Source organism: Lepidothrix coronata, unplaced genomic scaffold (assembly GCF_001604755.1).
Source record: "Lepidothrix coronata isolate B3197 unplaced genomic scaffold, Lepidothrix_coronata-1.0 Scaffold95, whole genome shotgun sequence".
Lineage (NCBI taxonomy): Eukaryota > Metazoa > Chordata > Aves > Passeriformes > Pipridae > Lepidothrix > Lepidothrix coronata.
In genome coordinates this window covers 549742-568018 of record NW_016690275.1, presented here as the reverse complement: position 1 = coordinate 568018, position 18277 = coordinate 549742, and the positions used below count along the sequence as shown (strand labels likewise).

The following is an 18277-nucleotide window of genomic DNA, read 5'->3' as shown; positions in this document are numbered from 1 at the left end:
ACATGGCGGCCTGGGGCGCGCACGGCGCGGCGGGGCCGCGGTAGAGGCTGCGGGCAGGATCCCGCGGGGTCCTGGCGCTCCACCCGTCGCAGGCCAGGCTGCGGAGCGGGCGCGGCTGGCGGTGCGTGGGGATCGATTGCGGCTCGCTCGGGGGCCGGGGGGGCGGGCGCGGCTGGCGGTGCGTGGGGATCGATTGCGGCTCGCTCGGGGGCCGGGGGGGCCGGGGGGGGCCGGGGGCTCTCGCTCGTCGCTCGTGCGGCCTCGGCGCTGGGGGAGGGGCTGCGGCGGGGGGCGCCGGGTGGGGCGGGCGAGGGGCGCGGGGCCGGCGCTGTTTCCCCGCGCCGCTGTCCCTGTGCCCTGCCGGGCCTCCCCGCGTTCGGCGGCCGCGGTGAGTCAGCGCCGGGCCCGTCCCGCCCGTTCGCCCCCCGCGGTGACTCGGCGACGGCGCTCCGGGTCATGCTCAGGCATGTCGGGCCGGGCCGGGCCGGCGCGGAGCTAAGCCCTGACTTGCCTCCTGCTGGCAGCGCTATATAAGGTCCCGCCTAGCCCGACTCGACCCAGACACCGCCGCTGGAGCCCAGCGCGGGCTGTACGGGATACCGAGGTGAGTGGGCTCCGCCGGCTTGGCGGCTGCCGCCAGCCCGGCTTGTGTCGCTGTGTGCCACGTTCTGAGCTGGTTCTCCCCTCAGTTGCAGGCAAATGTGCAATACCAAGATGTCCGCCCTTACAGATGCCTCCGCTGTCACCGGTTCGGAGCAAGAGGCGCTGGTCAGTAGCTCTTTTGGATGCGCGAGTTTTTTCATGCTTTTTATAGAGTTTTAGCAGCTAATTTAGAAGGACCACTTTTTGCAGCGAGCGCCGGTTGTAGAAAAACCAGGAAATCCGGTGAAGGTGGTGTCTCTGATCCTGTAATTGTGAAGCAAATGTTATTCATGGTTGAGAGTTGAGGGTGATGGCTTAGGTCTAGACTCTGTTTCCTGGAGATCTACGATGGGTTTTGCTTTCTTTTAATAAAAAGGATCTTATCATCAGATTTGATCGCGGTAAGTATTTCATGGTGGGAGTCGTTAACAGATCATAACTGAAGAGTTGTGGAAGATCTCCGTTGTGCGAACTGTACTATTTGTGAAATAATCTGAAGGTTTTCTCCTCTATTGGAATTCATAAGCAAGTTGTAAGAAGAGTCTTCATTTGTTTTTATGGCTTTACATATCCAGAGTTTCCATGATACAGTGGCAGTTCTGCTGCCCTGATTTTGTGCATAAGTTTTCCTGAGAATGGAAGGCTGTTATACCTGAAAGACGAGTTAAAAACAGCACATGTGCAATGATGTTTGGATGGGGCTGCCCTGTGTAGAAGGGTAAAACTTAAAAGGGTAGACTTACAGTAGAATTTCAAAAAAGCAAAACAGCAGAACAGCAAAAACCATTGTGTTTTTTTTGTTTGTTCGTTTCTTCCTTTTTTTTGTTAAGTCATCATATTGTGATGCTACTGTCCGCTGTCATATCTGGGAGGCCAAAGAATTCATACTTGGAGGAGTCAGGAAGAGAAGGCTGGGGAGTAGAAATGGGCTTAGTTGTGGATTCAGAGATCTGAAACTGTCTTCCTATGCTTAGCTGTCAGTAGTGCTTTAATAAGTTTCTGTTTGCTTCCTTTATGAAACTGTAATGTGTTCAGCATGTTCTAAATAATTCCGCCCTTAGGAAGGGGTGAATAGACATCTAATGTTGTCCATAAGCTTGATTATTGTTTTTATTATGTGTAGTTCTTGCAACTAATCTCTTGTTAATGCACTAACACTTAACGTTGGTTTTAGCAGATCTTTAAAATGAAATGCAGGTAAGTTCCCCTCCTCCGCCCTTCCCTTAAGCATTTGTTCCTTGTCTTGTGATATTTTGTTCACACTTCCCTGTATTTTCTTTTTTTTTACGTTCAGTATTTTTTTTGTATATTTTATTTTATGGACTGTATCAGGATAGCTAACTATTAGCCTGTTCCTAGAATGGTTATGCCATTGTTAAAGGGGCAACCCTGCAATATACTGCACTGGTTCCACAGTGGTTCCACAGGCACTTACTTTGAAGTTATGGCAGCCCCTGCATCTGGTTCTCATGTGCTGCACTGGTGCTGGCACAGCTGTGTGGAACAGTGCAGTGAACAGGATCAGGACACTGCTCTGGCCAGAAGGAAAAAAAAAAAAAAGGCGTATGTATGGGGAAGTGATTTTTTTGTTGTTGTCGTTGAACTTTTCCATCCTCTACCTCAGAAATTGTCACAGCCTGGCTGCAGATAAAACTGCTGGCACAGTGGATGGGTGGGAGGCCATTGTGGAGGTAGGCATGAGTCAAGTATGATGGGGAGGACAGGGTGTGCTTGTCCCAGCTACAAAAGGTCTTCAGAGATAAAGCAGCCCAGTTGGCAAATGTAAAACCAAAACCCCAGAAACTGTCACAGAAGGAGAAAGAAAGAGCTGGACCAGTGTTTTGCTTTATGACTTGCACTCTGGACCTGACAATCATGAAGGTGCTTTGCCTTCCTCCCTCCCCTTTGGGAGTCATTATAATGGTTAAAGAAGTGAAGCTGAATTCCCCAGGACCCAGCCCTGTACTTGGAACTAATAAACAAATCCAAATTAAGGAATCTCTACTTACCAACGTGTTGAGGTTTAAGCGCAGCCAGCAACTCAGTAGCACGGAGCTGCTTGCTCCCCACCCCACACCCCTGCAGTGGGATGGGGGAGAGAATCAGAAGAAAAGGTAAAACCTGTGGGTTGAGATATGAACAGCTTAATAATTGAAATAAAGTATATTAATAATAAAGAAAACGGAGAGTAGTAAAATCCGAGAAAAACAAGTGAAGCACAATACAGTTGCTCATCACCTGCTTACTGATGCCCAGCCAATCCCCAAGCATCAGTCAGTCCCTCACAACCAACTCACCCCATGACATTTTGTGGTATGTTCAGGTCAGCTCTCCTGGCCATGCTCCCACAGTGTCTTGTGCACCTTCTCACTAGTAGAGCATGGGACACTGAAAAATCCCTGATTTAGTGTAGCTACTTAGCAACTACAGAAACATCAGTGTGTAGTCAACATTATTCTCCTGCTAAATCCAAAACCAGCACTGTACCAGCTACTAGGAGGAAAATTAACTATCCCAGCTGAAACTAGGAGACAACAAAAGACAGGTTTGAGCTAAGATGTACATTTGAGCTAAGGTGTATGAAAAGTTTATCATTTTGTTCATGTTATTTGCTTTTTAACTTTGCAAAGTGAAAAATTTGATTGTGAATTTGTTTTCGTATAGTTGTGTGTTTGCATGTCAGATTAATACAGAAGGAGGAACGTAACCTGTATAAGTTACATTTTCTTGGTGGATAATTGGTGCTGTTTTTCTACTTGCCCACACAGGTTAAACCAAAGCCACTATTGTTGGAGTTGTTAAAGTTAGCTGGTGCAGAAAAGGATACTTTTACTATGAAGGAGGTGAGAACTTTTAATCACTAAAGGTAGACTACAGTGAGTACAGATACATTGTTTGGGTGACTGGGGGGCAGTGTAGTTCATAGCTTATCTAGAAATTATTGAGACAAGATGCTGTGTTTATTCTCCTGCTGTAACTAGTTATTTAGCTAGTTTCTCAAAAACGTGAACAAAAATTTCTGGTGATTAGAATAGCAGTGTTCTTGGGGAATGATAGATGAAAATCTGTCAGCTCAAAGGGAGTTCTAGGCATTCAGAGTTTGAAGAGCAAATTTCAGTGTATTTAATGTGCTTGTTCTCTTAATCTTGAAACAACAACCTGGGTGTTTAACGTCTGTGTATTTCATTTATTTTACAGGTAATATTCTATCTTGGACAATATATTATGTCTAAACAATTATATGATGGAAAACAGCAGCATATTGTACACTGTGCAAATGATCCCCTGGGGGATTTATTTGGAGTAACAAGCTTTTCAGTAAAAGAACACAGGTAAAATGAGATTATTTTCTGAGAGTCTGGTTGGGAAATAATGAAGAACACAATGCGTATGGCCTTTTTAAACTCTTTGCATCTTTGAAGATGGTAAGCTCTCTTCTATGATTCCATGTAGCTAACTTGCAACGATTCTTTCTTTATTCCCATTTAAGGAGACTATATTCGATGATTTCCAGAAATCTGATAGCAATCAATCAACAAGGTAAGCTACTTTAGGAGGCCATTTTGTTTTGAGAAACAGCAGTAGGGAAAATATATAATGCATCTTGCAGGTAGTGATCAGATAACGGTGATCTGTCCATTATTAGATATTTGGCTTTACCCACTGCTGTCCAGAGCAGTCATAAATAGTGACTCAAAGCAAACACTGTTTCTTCTGGGGGAGAAAAGAATTCTGAGCAACATTTGGGTAATTTTGTTGACTAGAACCAGAACAAACACAATCAGAGCTGAACAAAAAGAGTACTAAATTGAAAACTTAGTCATTTGCTTGTATTTGTTACAGCTAAAGCCCTCAACAACATAAAAAGTTTTAATACGAAAAACTAGCTTCTTGAACTTGTGCCAGCAATAAAATCAGGGCAAGTGCTGTTCATTTTTTTCTGTTCTGTTTTAATTTCAAAACTGAATGTGGAATGTATTTAGAACTGGTCATCCTCAGCTACACTGAGTCTTGTTTTAAAAGATCTGTATACTTTAAAAGAGTAGCTTTGTGGTAACTGTGCATAGACACTCCTTGAATGGAGAATTGTGATATACAGTCATCTGTCCTGCAGTATAAAAATGCTCAATATAGCTGTAATTTTTGCCTCATACAGGGTGTGAACCAGAAGTTAAACAATGGAAGCCATTTTGTAAATTGGCTTCTAAATCTGTATTAAGACACCCTTTGTTTCTGATTCTTCCTAAAGGCAAGTTCAAATGCTGAAGATGGGAAACATGTTCTCTATTATCCCTATTGTTATGCTTGCAAACTAAAATTTATCTCTCAAATTTTTTTTAAGAGTCTTTATTAATTCAGGGTCTGTCTGGTAGTAAGCATATACCATCAACAACAGCTATTTTTTCTTCTATTAATTGTCTTCTTAATTCAGTGTTCCCACAACATGATAGCTAGTAGAAAGCACTTTGTAGAGGAAGAAGTGTGTTGCATTTCCTGCCTGTATTCTTTCATATCTGCAGAATCACAGCTCATGCACAGCCTTCATTTGAAGCCATTTATAATGAAATTCTGAGCTGCTTTGCGGTTGGCATTTCTTCTTCTTTCTCCCCATGTTCCCACTTCAGTAATGTTACAGGGAAGGTGCTGCACACACCTGAAAAGCAAAGGAACAGTGTGGTTTTTTCCATTGTTCCAAAATGTCTGGGGGTTAAGTTCTATATAGAATTTACTTTTTGAGCCTGAAATTAACTTTTTCTGCTATGTTGTTTTACGGGTTTTGTTTTGGTTTGGTTTCAGACTCTACACTTGGTGGCACACCTGAGGATGATGCCGGATCTCAGCTTGAAGAAGAAAATGTTCTTAAGGTGATACTTTAATTTTATTTTAATAAATGTTCTGAGTTGTAAATTCTTTTTAGTTTGCATGATAGTGTCAATGGTTTAGATGTAATTAGTTGATTCTAGCCTTTTACTTCACATTCTTGCTCAGGCTTACTCATTATTTCTGTTAATCAGGAGTCTATGCAAGAGTTAGAAGAGAAGCAGACTTCATCGAACGTGACTTCCCGACCAACTACATCTTCTAGGACGAGGACACACAGTGAATCTGGTATGTGCAGATTTATGGTGCAGAGCTTTCAGTAGAATGAACACTTAGGGGAAAAAGTACGTTCTGTTACCTTAATGACTGGAAAGATGCTGACAGATAGTAGTATTCATGTTTCTCTGCTTATCTAAAACAAAATGTTCAGCCTCAAAAGAAAAACACGATTCCTTGCATCGCTCCAGTGTCATGTTACAGTGACTTTGGATACGTTTAGGTAACTGATTGTTCATTAAGCACTTATTAAAACATCTGGTAACTTAAACATCATATTTGCCTCCTTTTTGTCTTTGCTGTGGTTATTCAATAATCACTGGCAAATACATTTTCAAAATATGAAATGTTTCTCTTTATAATTAGCAATAACAAGCCAGTCAGCATAAACCTGAATAAGTTTCTCAGTGGAAGTGTTCTCTACAGTTCTACTTAAATACTATTTTGTGGAATTTCTTACATTAGTTTGTTCCATCACTTGTTATACCTCACGACTTGGTGGTAGTAACTATCTGGGCAGTGATAACCTGTCGCTGCATAGAACATCCTCAGTTGCTTGGGAACATTTTTCAGTTCCTCAGCCTTTGAGTAGTATTTTTTGTGTTCCTTGTAGGCCACTGTTATGTCAGTCAGTCAAAAACTGTGCTGCGTTGCTGAGCGGTTTGCACTAAATTAAAAGGTCGTTTTAATGTTGTAACTAAAACTAGTGAAAGGATGGAAAGCCTCGGTTAAACAGCACAACCTGTAATATTTAGGCATGACCCAGAGCACATGAGGTGCTGTGTTGTGCTTACTTATTGTGGGTCTGTTTATTAACTCTTGTCTTTGCATCCATTTATTAGTTTGTTACAACTTTAAAACTTCTTTTAATATAGTGTTTTTATATACACTTTTTTTCTAATTTATAGGAAATCTTCCTTTTAAACTACTATTCTTGTTAAATTGGGATAGTAGCGGCTCCTTTGGAGCCCCTTATATAGTGTATAGAAACCTTATGGTGGTACAGTATCAGTACAGCATGGAGCCATGACAACTAAATGAGGACAACGATGGACAGGAGCAGCCCTTGGGCCTGGGGGCTCCAAGTTTGGTGGGGCTCTCAGGGCGGAAAAAAGAAAAGAGAGGGGCTGAGCCAAGAAGCACCAAGGGAAAGTAAGAGAAGTCTCAAAGTATGTACAAGTGTTTTGTTCTCTTTTCTTTTACAATGAAAGATTCAAGACTTGAAGACTCAGGGATTGTCACAGTGTGTTCTGCAAGGCAAGGGAGAGGCTGGGCAATAGAGGGTGGGTGCAAAAGGCACCTGTGGTGGGGCAGCAGGCTCATATTGAGGTCTGTTAAACCAAGTTTTCAGGCATCTTGGGGGGTTTTCACTCCACTGCACTTAAATACTGACTTTACAGCACCTTTTTTAATAAAATTGTTTCTTACCGAACACTCTAAAAGTCAGTGGAACTGAATTTTGACTTACCTATCCCTAAAATGCTGCACTCCAACTCCTTATGCTGCTTCTGGTGGTTGTTTCAAAATGTGGTGTATTTAAAAAGCATTGTCTTTTTGCCTTCAAACCAAGCATACTTAATAGGCACAGCATAAAGCAATGCTCTCAGAGTTCAATTTTTACGTAGTATATCTTGAAGATTTTTTTGCTAGTGTGAGTTGAAAGTTATAACAGATTATTGCAAAAATCTTGTCGAGTGAATACAATTACATATAGTGGAACTAATCACTGGTGAATTTGTTCAGGTGTCTGAAACTTGAACCTGAATTTCCCTTGCTTAGCACAAGGAATTCTGTATGCCTGTGACCTGGGAGCTAGTTGCTCTGTCTCCCTACAAATTCTGGGATGGACTCAGAAGCTCTCTGAAAGTGCCATTCTGTCTACTGACTGTAGAGGGAGCAAGGACAATTAAGATCTATTTCATAAAATTAGGAGGGGTATAATGTGTCATGTGTGGAGTAAAAATTCTTCCAAATTTGTGATCGTTTTATTTCCTGCATGTGGATACTGCTGTTCTCAAGCTGTACTGATGGGACAAGTGGGGAAACCCAGCCCCTGAAATACTGGCTTCAGGAGTGTTTCACACTTTACATGTTTATCAGTGTTATTGTGTCTTTTTGAATAAGTTTTGGTGCCTTTACTTTTTTGCTCAAGAAATAATACTGAGTTATCTTATTAGATTTCTTTATAAGTAAATTATATTTTTAAACTTCTGTTAAGAATATTCAAAACTGCACATTGCATAGATGTTTTTGGAGTAATAAAAATTCTTGAATATGCCCAGAAGAAAATTCTTCAGATGATCTGCATAGTGACAGAAGAAAGCGACACAAGTCAGACAGCATTTCGTTGACGTTTGATGAAAGTCTCTCATGGTGTGTAGTCAGTGGTCTGTGCCATGAAAGAAGCAATAGCAGTGATTCAACAGATTCTCTTTCCATTCCCGTAAGTCAAAGTATAAATATAAAATATCTTTATGGTACAAATTTTGCAAATGCCACAAGTGCAAATATGCATCTGAAAACATCATGATCTTAATTAAAAGCAGCAGTGCCTCCAGTGGTGTGAGAGGAAGGAAAAGAGGATGAAAGAAAAGATAGTGTGTGGGTGGCGTCTTTCATAGATCTGCTGACAAAGCTGAAGGGAAATTTTTTTAAATATTAACTTTGAGTTTTCTTTAAAACCAAGACCCTTACTGCTTGGCACAGCGTTGAAAAAACTGTCAGATATATTTTGTGTTTTAAAGTAAGTGTTAAGAGAAGAAAAGCAGTCACAGATGTTCCATAATTCAGAATTAGTTGGTAGTTCTGGTACAGCCTGGGTAACTGTACTCAGTAGTATGTATGTTGATGATACACTGTATTCATTTTTCAAGCCTCTGCTGTTTCATGTTGTTGTTTTCAACAAACACCAAGGCAAGTTACCTGTGATGAGATTAAGTTGTGAAGAGCTAAACTAACAGTATTCCCGGTCACATACTGTTCTGAATTGACAGAACTAATACCGTATCTTCAGTCTTCCTATTTTATAGGAAGACTGTTTAGCCACAGTCTCAAATTAAAAGATTAGCAGAGTTGATGGGAACAGAGAATTTAATGACATGCAGCCAAAAGACAGCATCTTCCTGTATCTGTTCTTTCACTTTTTAGGAGAGCCTATGTGAAACAGTAACTGCAGTCTTAAAGCTGGCTATAGGCTGACTGCAGCCTCATATTACAGAGTCAACAAAAGGCTTTCAGATCTAGCTTTATTTTTACCTACCTATAATTTATCTCATAGAAGATGTACTGTCTAACAGCCACTGGTCTTATTTCTTCCATAGCTAACTAAACTGAGTAGCACAGCTTTATCTTAAGAGCTTCTTTAACAGTAATGGTTATGTATATGGACTGGTGAGGTTGAATATGTACTTTCTCTTTTCTTCCAGGATCTTGATGCTAGTTCATTAAGCGAAAACTCCGATTGGTTTGACCACAGGTCTGTTTCAGACCAGTTCAGTGTAGAGTTTGAAGTTGAGTCCATTTATTCAGAAGATTATAGCCATAATGAAGAAGGGCAGGAGCTCACAGATGAAGATGATGAGGTACATATTTATTTTGCTTGGGGGTTTTTTCGACCTTGGGGGGTTGGTGAGAGGGAAAATTTGCACCCAGTTGTTTGTTAAATCCAACTACATGTCAGTGCAGTTGGGTCACCATTATACACACACCAGGAAGTAACTGAGACGGTGCTGAGGCTTTCTGCAGGCTCTGAAACAGGCTGTGTAGGAAAAGTCTGTGTGTTTAACTTCACTCACTAGCTGTTGGAGTCAAAGGCAGCATGCATACTTGAGTCTTTCTGTATTTGTAGTTATAGAAGTATGTGTTGACCTTTGACATTACTTGATATTGAATGAAAACTTACCTAGTAACTCTTTGCAAAGGGATACTTCCAAGTCATTTGCGTCTGTGAATACAAATGTTTGGTATTGATGCTGAGCCACAGTTCTAGAAATTTTCATTAGTAGGAAGAAGACAGTAAAACTGTGATTACCATAATTTTCAAGAGATCTAGATACATGGAACGTCAGGAATTAAGTGAGAATTTATGCGGAGTTTTTTTTCTGGGTTAGTTTTCTGTTACTTTAGAGAGGTTAATCAGCTCATGGCAAGATTGGGTAAGTACCAGAGGCAGAATTCACCAGGGACATACATGACTGTGGTACTTGAGAGGCTGAATGGACTGACTGTACTGATGTACACCGACTTGTAGTGTAGCACTGCAGAGCTGCACCCTGAGATAAGACAGTAATTTGGAGAAAGAAAGGATTGGGGTGTGCCACTGCTCCCAGCAGTAGTTTTGAGAATTGCAGAATGACTGAGGTTGGAAGGGGCCTCTGAAGATCATCTTATCCCCCAGCCCCAGCTAAGGCAGAGCTGATTGCCCAGGTGCATGTCCAGATGTGTTTTGAATATCTCCAAGGATAGAGTCTTTCAGAGATGATCAGGGCAACTGTGCCAGTGCTCGGTCACCCGCAAGTAAAAAGTGTCTGCTGACATTCAGAGGGAACCTCCTGTGTTTTAATTTGTGCCAGTTGCCTCTTATCCCTGTCACTGGCCACCACTGAAAAGAGCCTGTCTCCCTCTTCTTATACCCTCCTTTCAGCTATTTATATACGTTGATAAGACACCACCTGCCCTGAGCCTTCTCCAGGCTCCTCTGGAGCTCCTCTAATCTGTTTAATAATCTTAGTGGCCCATCACTGGAGACTCTCCAGTAGCTCCCTGTCTGAAAATCTATAAGGTTAAAAATATTTTGGGTTTTTAATTGAATGCCAGAAAACAGTTACATCATTTTTTTTTTCCCATTTAAACCAGGTTTATCAGCTGACTATTTACCAGAATGAAGATAGTGACGGTGATTCATTTGATGAAGATCCAGAGATTTCTCTAGCTGTGAGTAAAAACTTGTCAAGTAAAACATCATAAATTGGGTGAACTGACAGAATAGAGATCAAGAAGTATAGATGAATTCTATTGCTACCAGTGAATTTTTTTTTTAAGAATCAAATTGACTTTTTCTTATATGCTTGAAGGTTCCAATACAATATTTTAATTATTGAACATGTAATTATTAACCTTGATTTTTTTATAACTAGTAAGCTTCCTAAAGGAAATAATTTCCAAAGGAAATTATTTGAAGCCTAAATCTGACTTTCTGCACAAAATGAAAAAATCTTGGTCATGTACATTTAAAAACTTTTCTTATAAATCAGAATACCTAGTTTTATTGTCCATCCTGAATGAAGGTATCTCTGACATACAGATGTGAAGGCAAACCTTTTTTCAGAACAGTAATATAAAATTAAGAGAGGCTTTTTCTATATTCTGTGAGACCATTTTTGAAGTGTGGGAAGAAACTTAGGGTCTTGAAGCACACAGTAGAATTAAAATGCAGGGTACCTCATTTATATTTGCTTTTCACAGTTGAACCTTAAATTAAGTTGTTTTCCAGAACTGCCTGAAGTGTTCCAGTCTCTTGATGGTGTGTAGGACTGAGGGACGTTATTCTGTTTGTGAAAGACAGGGCTGGCCACCTTCTGAAAACATAGCAGTACTTGCGTGCGGTAAAAGAGGGCCTGTATGTTATTTTTAGGATTTAGAATAGGTCTTTTAAGCTTTTGATGTTACTGATGTTACTCAGGACTCATCTAAATAATTTTTGGGTGATTTTTATGTTTTGATTCCCCCTAGGCTTGCATTACTTCTAAGAATTAAATGTATTTTTAACAAGATATAGTGGCTTATTTTCAGTGTAGTCTATAGAGTATCCACTGAGATGGTGATGCAAGATTTTTTTCCGCTTTTTTCACTTCTGTTTTTTTTTTGGCCAGTGTTTTCTCTTGTACCTCTGTGTCAGAGTGCCCTCACCTGGCCATTTTGCACACCAACAGCTTAGCATCCTACAGGTGAAAGGTCCCTTCAGTCTTGAGTAGTTCCCATTTCAGAAGTCCATTCTCAAAAAGAAGAGGAACGGTGACCATTTTATTAGAAGTTTTTTGTGAGGTTCTCTGAAGATTTTTGTGGTCTGGCTTCTGCAGTTTTGCATAAGAAATAATAAATTGTTATTGTTCTAGTCACAAACCTACTGCAAAAAGAAAGAAAATCAGAGTTGTTTTAAAATAAGAACTATTGTAATCTAGAACTGTAAAATGGGGCCAAACACTGAATGGCATTTTAAAATTATAAACAAGTCAATAGCTCAACATAATTATTATTTTGACAGTAGTAAATTGTTTACAGTCTCTGAATACTTCAGTTGTAAGTGTTCCAAGTAGCTTAAGCTGTTCCAACCTTTAATTCACTAAAGGATTATTGGAAGTGTCCTGAATGTAGCAAAATGAATCCTCCGCTTCCACGACATTGCCACAGATGCTGGGCCCTACGCGAGGATTGGCTTCCAGATGAAAAGAGTGAGAAATTGGAAAAGAGCAAATCAGAAGGTTCCTTCCCTGCAGAGTCTGAAGAAGGTTTTGATGTTCCTGACTGCAAGAAAACAAAAATGACTGAAGATAAAGAACCAGCTGTGGATGAGAATGAGGAGAAAGCAGTACAAATTTCTGAGTCCCAGGAAAGTGAAGATTATTCCCAGCCATCAACATCAAGCAGCATGCTCTGTAGTAGTCAGGAGGACTATAAGGAACCTGAGAAGAGAGAAATGCAAGACAAAGAGGAAAGCCTGGAATCCAGTCTGCCTGTTACCAGCATAGAGCCCTGTGTCATATGTCAGAGCAGACCTAAAAATGGCTGCATAGTACATGGCAAAACAGGACACCTCATGTCATGTTTCACGTGTGCAAAAAAGCTTAAGAAGAGGAACAAACCCTGCCCAGTGTGCAGGCAACCTATACAGATGATTGTACTAACTTATTTTAGTTAGGTGGATGTTGACTGGAAAGCTGCAAGAGAAACTATTTTTGTATGCTTATTGGAAAATTAGTATTTTGGGTCTCTTTACATTTGGTATGAAAAATAATTACTGACATAAATGCACTTGTAGCGTTGTTCAGAGGTTTGCCCAATAGTCATAAGTCAACTTGGATTTTCAAACTTGGAGATTTTCAATCCTTGTCAGTAGAAATAACCAAGTCCTGTAAATCTCCTCCCTCTCCAGGTGTTTAATGTTCCACGCAAGTTAGTGACGTTTCTTTTACTGTATTAAATACACACATTAAAAACCTCAGTTCAATGATTGTGAGAGGAGACATATGTTGAAGCATTCACTTATGCAAGTTCCTCATCTTAAGAAGGTAGAAGATTCTCCAGGTTCCAGTATTTGTTGCCTGGTGAAGACACCAGGCTCAATCAGACCATACTGAATAAGTCAATAAAATAGTCTTGTCTTAAATTCCTCCAAGTAGGCAAATTATGGGGGAGATCTTACCAGGAAGTGGAGAAAAATGTGATAGAAGATAATTTAAGGCTTTGGAAAAAGAGAAGGGTATTGTATGTCTTTTATTTTTATAGTGTGCATTGTAAACTTCAGGGCTGTGTGTCCCCCTAAGAAGTCATTGTTCCAAGTTCAGTCCTACAGTTCTCTCTTAAACGTCTTAAGAAACTGACATTTTAAATGCTTTGTGAGTTTGGAGGTCTGTACTATCCCAAGTATGCTTATTATTAATTTAGGAGCATGAGAGAAGACTTGAACAGGCAAGATAAATGAAGGAGTCGTCTCATCAGGCAATATTAGGGGAATAATTTTCTGCAGTTGTTTTTGACTTCAGCAGAACATTGACTGGAATAAAAATAGAAAAAATTCCATCTTCATCTGCAGAAACAAATAAACTGTGCGGTTCTAGTTCACACAGACATTCTTTAAATTCAGTAGTCTTTCCAAGTCAAACTGTTCTTTTCTATATCACAAGAATTCTGAAAATCCATTGTGGGGTGTTTGGTGAACTCAAAATTGGTCTCATTGGACCTGTCCTTTACTGCTTTTAGTTCTTGTCCCTTCACTGTACTTTGTCAAGAACTTGGTGAAACTTAGCAGTTCTGTTCTCAAGGGGTCTGCTGACTGACTGGGTTCTGGGGGGTGTTCAGGATAGTTCTCTGGAGCGTGTGTAAGCTGTGGTATCTTCCTGTGGGATACGGTAAAAATTATTCGGCTGTATTTCACATGGAGAGTTTCTGTACCAGTGAGTGATATTTATTCCTTTGGAAAACTAGATTACAAGAGGAACTGTATGATTTTAGCACCTTTTATTTTTACAGGTAGTTGCTAATCATCTGCCCAGCAGGGAATGGCAAATAAGCAGTCAGGGGAGTTCCAAGAATGGAGATGTAGCCTAAATGAAGAAATTGCATTGTGTTACTATCCTGCAGGCCAAGGTTCAACAGCTTTCCAGCACCACCAGTATAGAATTGCTGATGCCTGTGTGCTGGCGCAAAGACTTTTACTGCTATCATTACCTCCAGGTAATGCCTGAAGTGCCTAGGAAAAGGACATAAAGATGTCCAGGAGAGACTTGGTAAATCCTTGGTTGTGACTTGCCTGCAGAGAAATACTTTCATAGGTAAAGTCTGAATTATTGGGATCAGTCACATTTTGTTCGTACATTTGAGCTTTTTTTTTTTTTTTAAATACTACTAAAAGATCCTGGTGTGTCTGAAGTTCTAGCAATTCATTTTAACTAAACAAATACAAACCCCAGGTGTATACATTTTGTCAAATTCTTAATTGCAAGTTTCTTGCCCCTTGCAATTTGTAAAGCAACAGCAGGTATCTGGAAGTTCTTGGAAGATTTTTGGTCAGCAGAAACCCTTCATGGGTTTTATGGGATTTGATAATCCTTCAGCCTGAGATGGAGAAGGCCTTTGGGTATTTAATTTTTTCAAGTAGGGATGCTAATAGAGGGCTACCTGCCTTAATTTACACTTCCTATTAATTTTTCTTAATTTTTGTTTTTATTTATTTAGCTGCATTGAGGCTTTCAGAGGCTCTTCATTGCATCTGCAGGTGAGACCAAACAGTGGTCTTGTTGTGGTCAGGGATCTGCAGCTGAGAGAAAACTGTAGACATGTATATGCAGAAGGCTCAGTAACATGGGGACTGTACTTAAAAAGCATCATCTCTAAAAAGCTTTGTCCATTACACTGTCTCCCATGTCTAAGGTTTTTCAGCATGATCCCTTCTCTGCAGTCACTACCATGGCTGTGTAACTGCCATGCAGGGGGAGCAGCTGCCCTTACCCCGTTCCTACTGGGACAAATTGTACTATCCCACTCTTGTTATTCTATTACAATCAATCCCCTTAAGTGATCTCCATACTTAAAAAAATATTTCATCTCTCAGAAAGGGAGGTATGGCCAGAGTTGTGATCCTTGCTGTTCACAATCACTCACCTTTAGGTTTATTCTTCTAAAGCAATTTCCTAGTAACACTTTCTGTTTTGGCAAAAGATAGACTGAGACCATACAGCATAATGAATTTTCCCTTTTATGCTTTAAAATTTTACTTCCCTCACATGTTTTCTGTTGTGGAGAATAGCCCTGGAAATACCCTCCAATCCATACAATGGTGAGGAAATGTGGAATTTTGATTTCTGCATCTGCAAAACACTGTGTCAAATCTTGTTGCTTCGAGTTAGATTTTTCTGGCTTAATATTATTCTTAATGACCTCTAGTGCAACTAGAATTTGCTTGGTTTGGGTGCATGCCTTACAAATTGGGGAATGATGAGTATTGGTGTCTGTTCCAGTTCCAGCCGGGGACGGAGCAGGCAAGCGCGTGCCCGGGGCCCAGGGGGTGTGTACGTGACACACGGACCCCAGTGCTGTGGCCCTGACCCCACGCTGGAGCCTTTGGCTCTGCCTCCCCCTCATTGCGTGGGCACGAGCAGCGACCACCCTGTTCATTCTGGCCTGTAAGCACATTGCTGGCCTTGGGCAGAGGCACAAAAGTCAGTAAAATTTTGGTACAAAAGTTGTTGACAGTTGTTGTTACTTGGTGTTTGAGATCCTTATTTAATATCACACACATTTTAATCTTTAATTTATTGCCATTTGTAAATATTCTTGTGCTCACAGTTAATGTTTTTAGCTCTAATTTATTGAATTAGCCTACTGGCATATGTGTAGTCATATAAATATGCTTACTTAAGTAAATAACAAGAAAAAATATTTAAGAAATGTAGCATTAAAATACGGAGAAATATTCGGATTATATTCAGATTTAAGAAGGGCACAGAAAGATTTATGGCTTTGTTTCCTTTTTTCCGTCCCTTAAAACAAATTCTGCGTTGCACTTGAACATTTATTAGAGATGGAGCTGGTGCAACATGAGCACAGTGAGAATATTTTGGTGGTGTTTGTTTTCCTTTGGAATGTTTTTGTATCCCTGAGTACAGCCAAGGAGCTGACTGGCTGCTTCTAGTGCTGGTAACATCAGGGGTGATGGTCTGGAAGATGCAGGGCAGCGATGAGAGATTTCAAGGTTAATTTGCAACGGGTGGTAATGGCTTTTGCTTTTTGACATTTGACCAGGAAGGTTGCAGGGAAGACCAGATGCTGACAGGATGCAACTACACAATTTTCAGTAATTGTCTTAGTCTCTTCCTTCTTGCCCATTGTCTGTCTTCCTTCAGATAGACAACAGTAATGTATAAATGGTGCAAGAACTCTCATTTATTCTTTTTTATAAAGTATGATAAACCTACTTATTGTATGTACTTATTTATTAGTATTGAAATTCAACTCTTGACCCAAGGAAGTGAAGTGCAAAGTGAGGTACTTAAGGCTGAAACCGAAGTAGCTAGGTGAGTGATTGTATTGAACATTCACACTGCAAGGTGATGCTCTTTGTTGAGCAGCACCCCTTGAGTCTTGTGTTAGTGTTCCTAAGGAGCACATGGCAGAAATGTGTGCCACGTGTGCCATGCTGTGCTGTGCCACTCCCATCAGCAGGTTGATCTAGAAAGGATAAAAGTGCTTCAAACTGTTAATTGGTGAAAAGCATTACATCTGTTCTAACAGTGTGGCACTCCATACCTGAGTCAAAGGCTTATCTTGAGTTACTTGTTGTTTAGAGGTCGCACAGGCAAAACAAAACCGAGGCCTAAGGTGTCTTTTAAAAACTTGCACTTAATGAACGTGAAAAATTGTTGCTTTTAACTAAAGTGTGTGCTTTTTTTTTATTTTTAGCACAGATGCACTGAAAGCTTCAAGTGAATGCCTCTCTAGTGTATCTGTGTCTATATTCTAAATGTAAAATTTGTCAGTGGTTCTTAAAAAGGTGTTGTCTCACCTTTTGAGTAAATGTTGCTTTAGCTTAACAGCCTGATTTTAAAGGACAGTTCTTGGTTGTGAGCCAAATTATTGGCTGTCTACATGATGATTACTTAACACCTAAAATACCAATAGCTTTTCTAAAACCAGAGTCTTTGTTGTCTGACTACACATAGCTGGAATGACTATTAAACAGAGTAGTTCATAGTGAATTGAAATAACTATGCAATTTTGCCACTACTCCTAGATGAACACGCTTTCAAGAGCTTGTAATGGTGTGTACCTTCTGGCTACCCAGTGCACGTACAACCACAGTCAGTAACCATTAAAATACAAGTATCCACTCCACTTGCACAGTGCATAGATCCCTTTATAAAAACTTTCGTGTGTGTTGCATTTATCTTTTGGTTTTCAGTTGTTCCTTTTCTAGGGAAACTGAGTACTGTGTTCCATTTAAAAGCTTTAAATAAAGATTTCTTTATATACTCTTTGGTGCTCTTTCTTTTTTTATGTCAATGACTTGATTGCTGGAAGTTCTGGTACTTGGTTTTCATACCAATTCTTGTCCCTGTAAGCCAGCATGCAGACTCTTTCTGCCCTCACTCACCTGCTGAACTGTTGACTTCTCTCAGATTTCTTGGGTTTTGGGGGTTTTACACTCAAGGCATCTCTAGTTCTTTCTGCTATAAGTGACAGGATCAGAAACAACTATCAGTGGTGGGACTTAGTGGATAATTAATCACTTCTCTGACCAATAAACAACCCAGAGCAGATCAGAGAGTGAGAAAATATAGAAAATTGAAATGGATATGATGAAGACATTAAAAAAATAGTATCTTGCACATGCAGCCCTCATTTCCAATAAGCAATGCTGTTTCATGTTCTGAAGTGCATTCACACACTGAATGCAGCTGGCTGGCAGACAGGTAAGTGGCTGATGCCCAAGCTCCACAGCTCAGCTGGTGGGTCCTGGTGTGACAGACAGCAGTGCCTCAGGAAAGATTTAAAAAGGATTAACTGCATTCCTGCATTTTTTATTTACTGTATACAGGAGAAGATTGATGTTTCCAAAGATAATCTCTTCTGCATTGCTTTTGAAATTGCGTAAGAAAATTATTGGCAGATAAAGTTTTAAAATAAACACAGGAGATGGTACTAACTGGCTTTTCTTGATAAATTTTGTGTTTATTGGACAGCTTCAAAGGGCCTGGAGGATGATTCGCAACTGGCCAGGCAAAAGGAATCTGCTAATCCTGCCTGCAACATCTCAGCCCAGCCA

At 40.3% G+C, this 18277-nt stretch overlaps 1 protein-coding gene across 6 annotated transcripts; it reads left to right on the top strand.

Moving 5' to 3' along the window:
- Positions 1–99: 99 nt before the first annotated feature.
- MDM2 (MDM2 proto-oncogene) lies at positions 100–17483 on the top strand. Of its 6 annotated transcripts, none has more exons than XM_017822112.1 (11): positions 100–121; positions 696–768; positions 3411–3485; positions 3841–3974; positions 4133–4182; positions 5440–5507; positions 5658–5751; positions 8022–8182; positions 9165–9320; positions 10594–10671; positions 12086–17483. In XM_017822112.1, the coding sequence occupies exons 2-11, from the start codon at positions 700–702 to the stop codon at positions 12653–12655; spliced, it is 1455 nt and encodes a 484-aa protein (XP_017677601.1). In that variant the 5' UTR covers positions 100–121; positions 696–699; the 3' UTR covers positions 12656–17483. The 6 variants fall into 6 exon arrangements, with proteins under 6 accessions (XP_017677601.1, XP_017677600.1, XP_017677602.1 ...); XM_017822111.1 differs by lacking the exon at positions 100–121 and adding an exon at positions 429–604; XM_017822113.1 differs by lacking the exon at positions 100–121 and adding an exon at positions 429–604 and having other exon boundaries at positions 690–768; positions 8025–8182.
- The last annotated feature ends 794 nt before the right edge of the window (positions 17484–18277 follow it).

Bases quoted from the DNA above. Each gene is read 5' to 3' on its own strand.
- MDM2 (XM_017822112.1), top strand. From the start codon at position 700: ATGTGCAATACCAAGATGTCCGCCCTTACAGATGCCTCCGCTGTCACC. The intron at 9,321-10,593 runs GTACATATTTAT...CATTTAAACCAG, and splicing joins TCACAGATGAAGATGATGAG to GTTTATCAGCTGACTATTTA. The intron at 10,672-12,085 runs GTGAGTAAAAAC...AATTCACTAAAG, and splicing joins ATCCAGAGATTTCTCTAGCT to GATTATTGGAAGTGTCCTGA.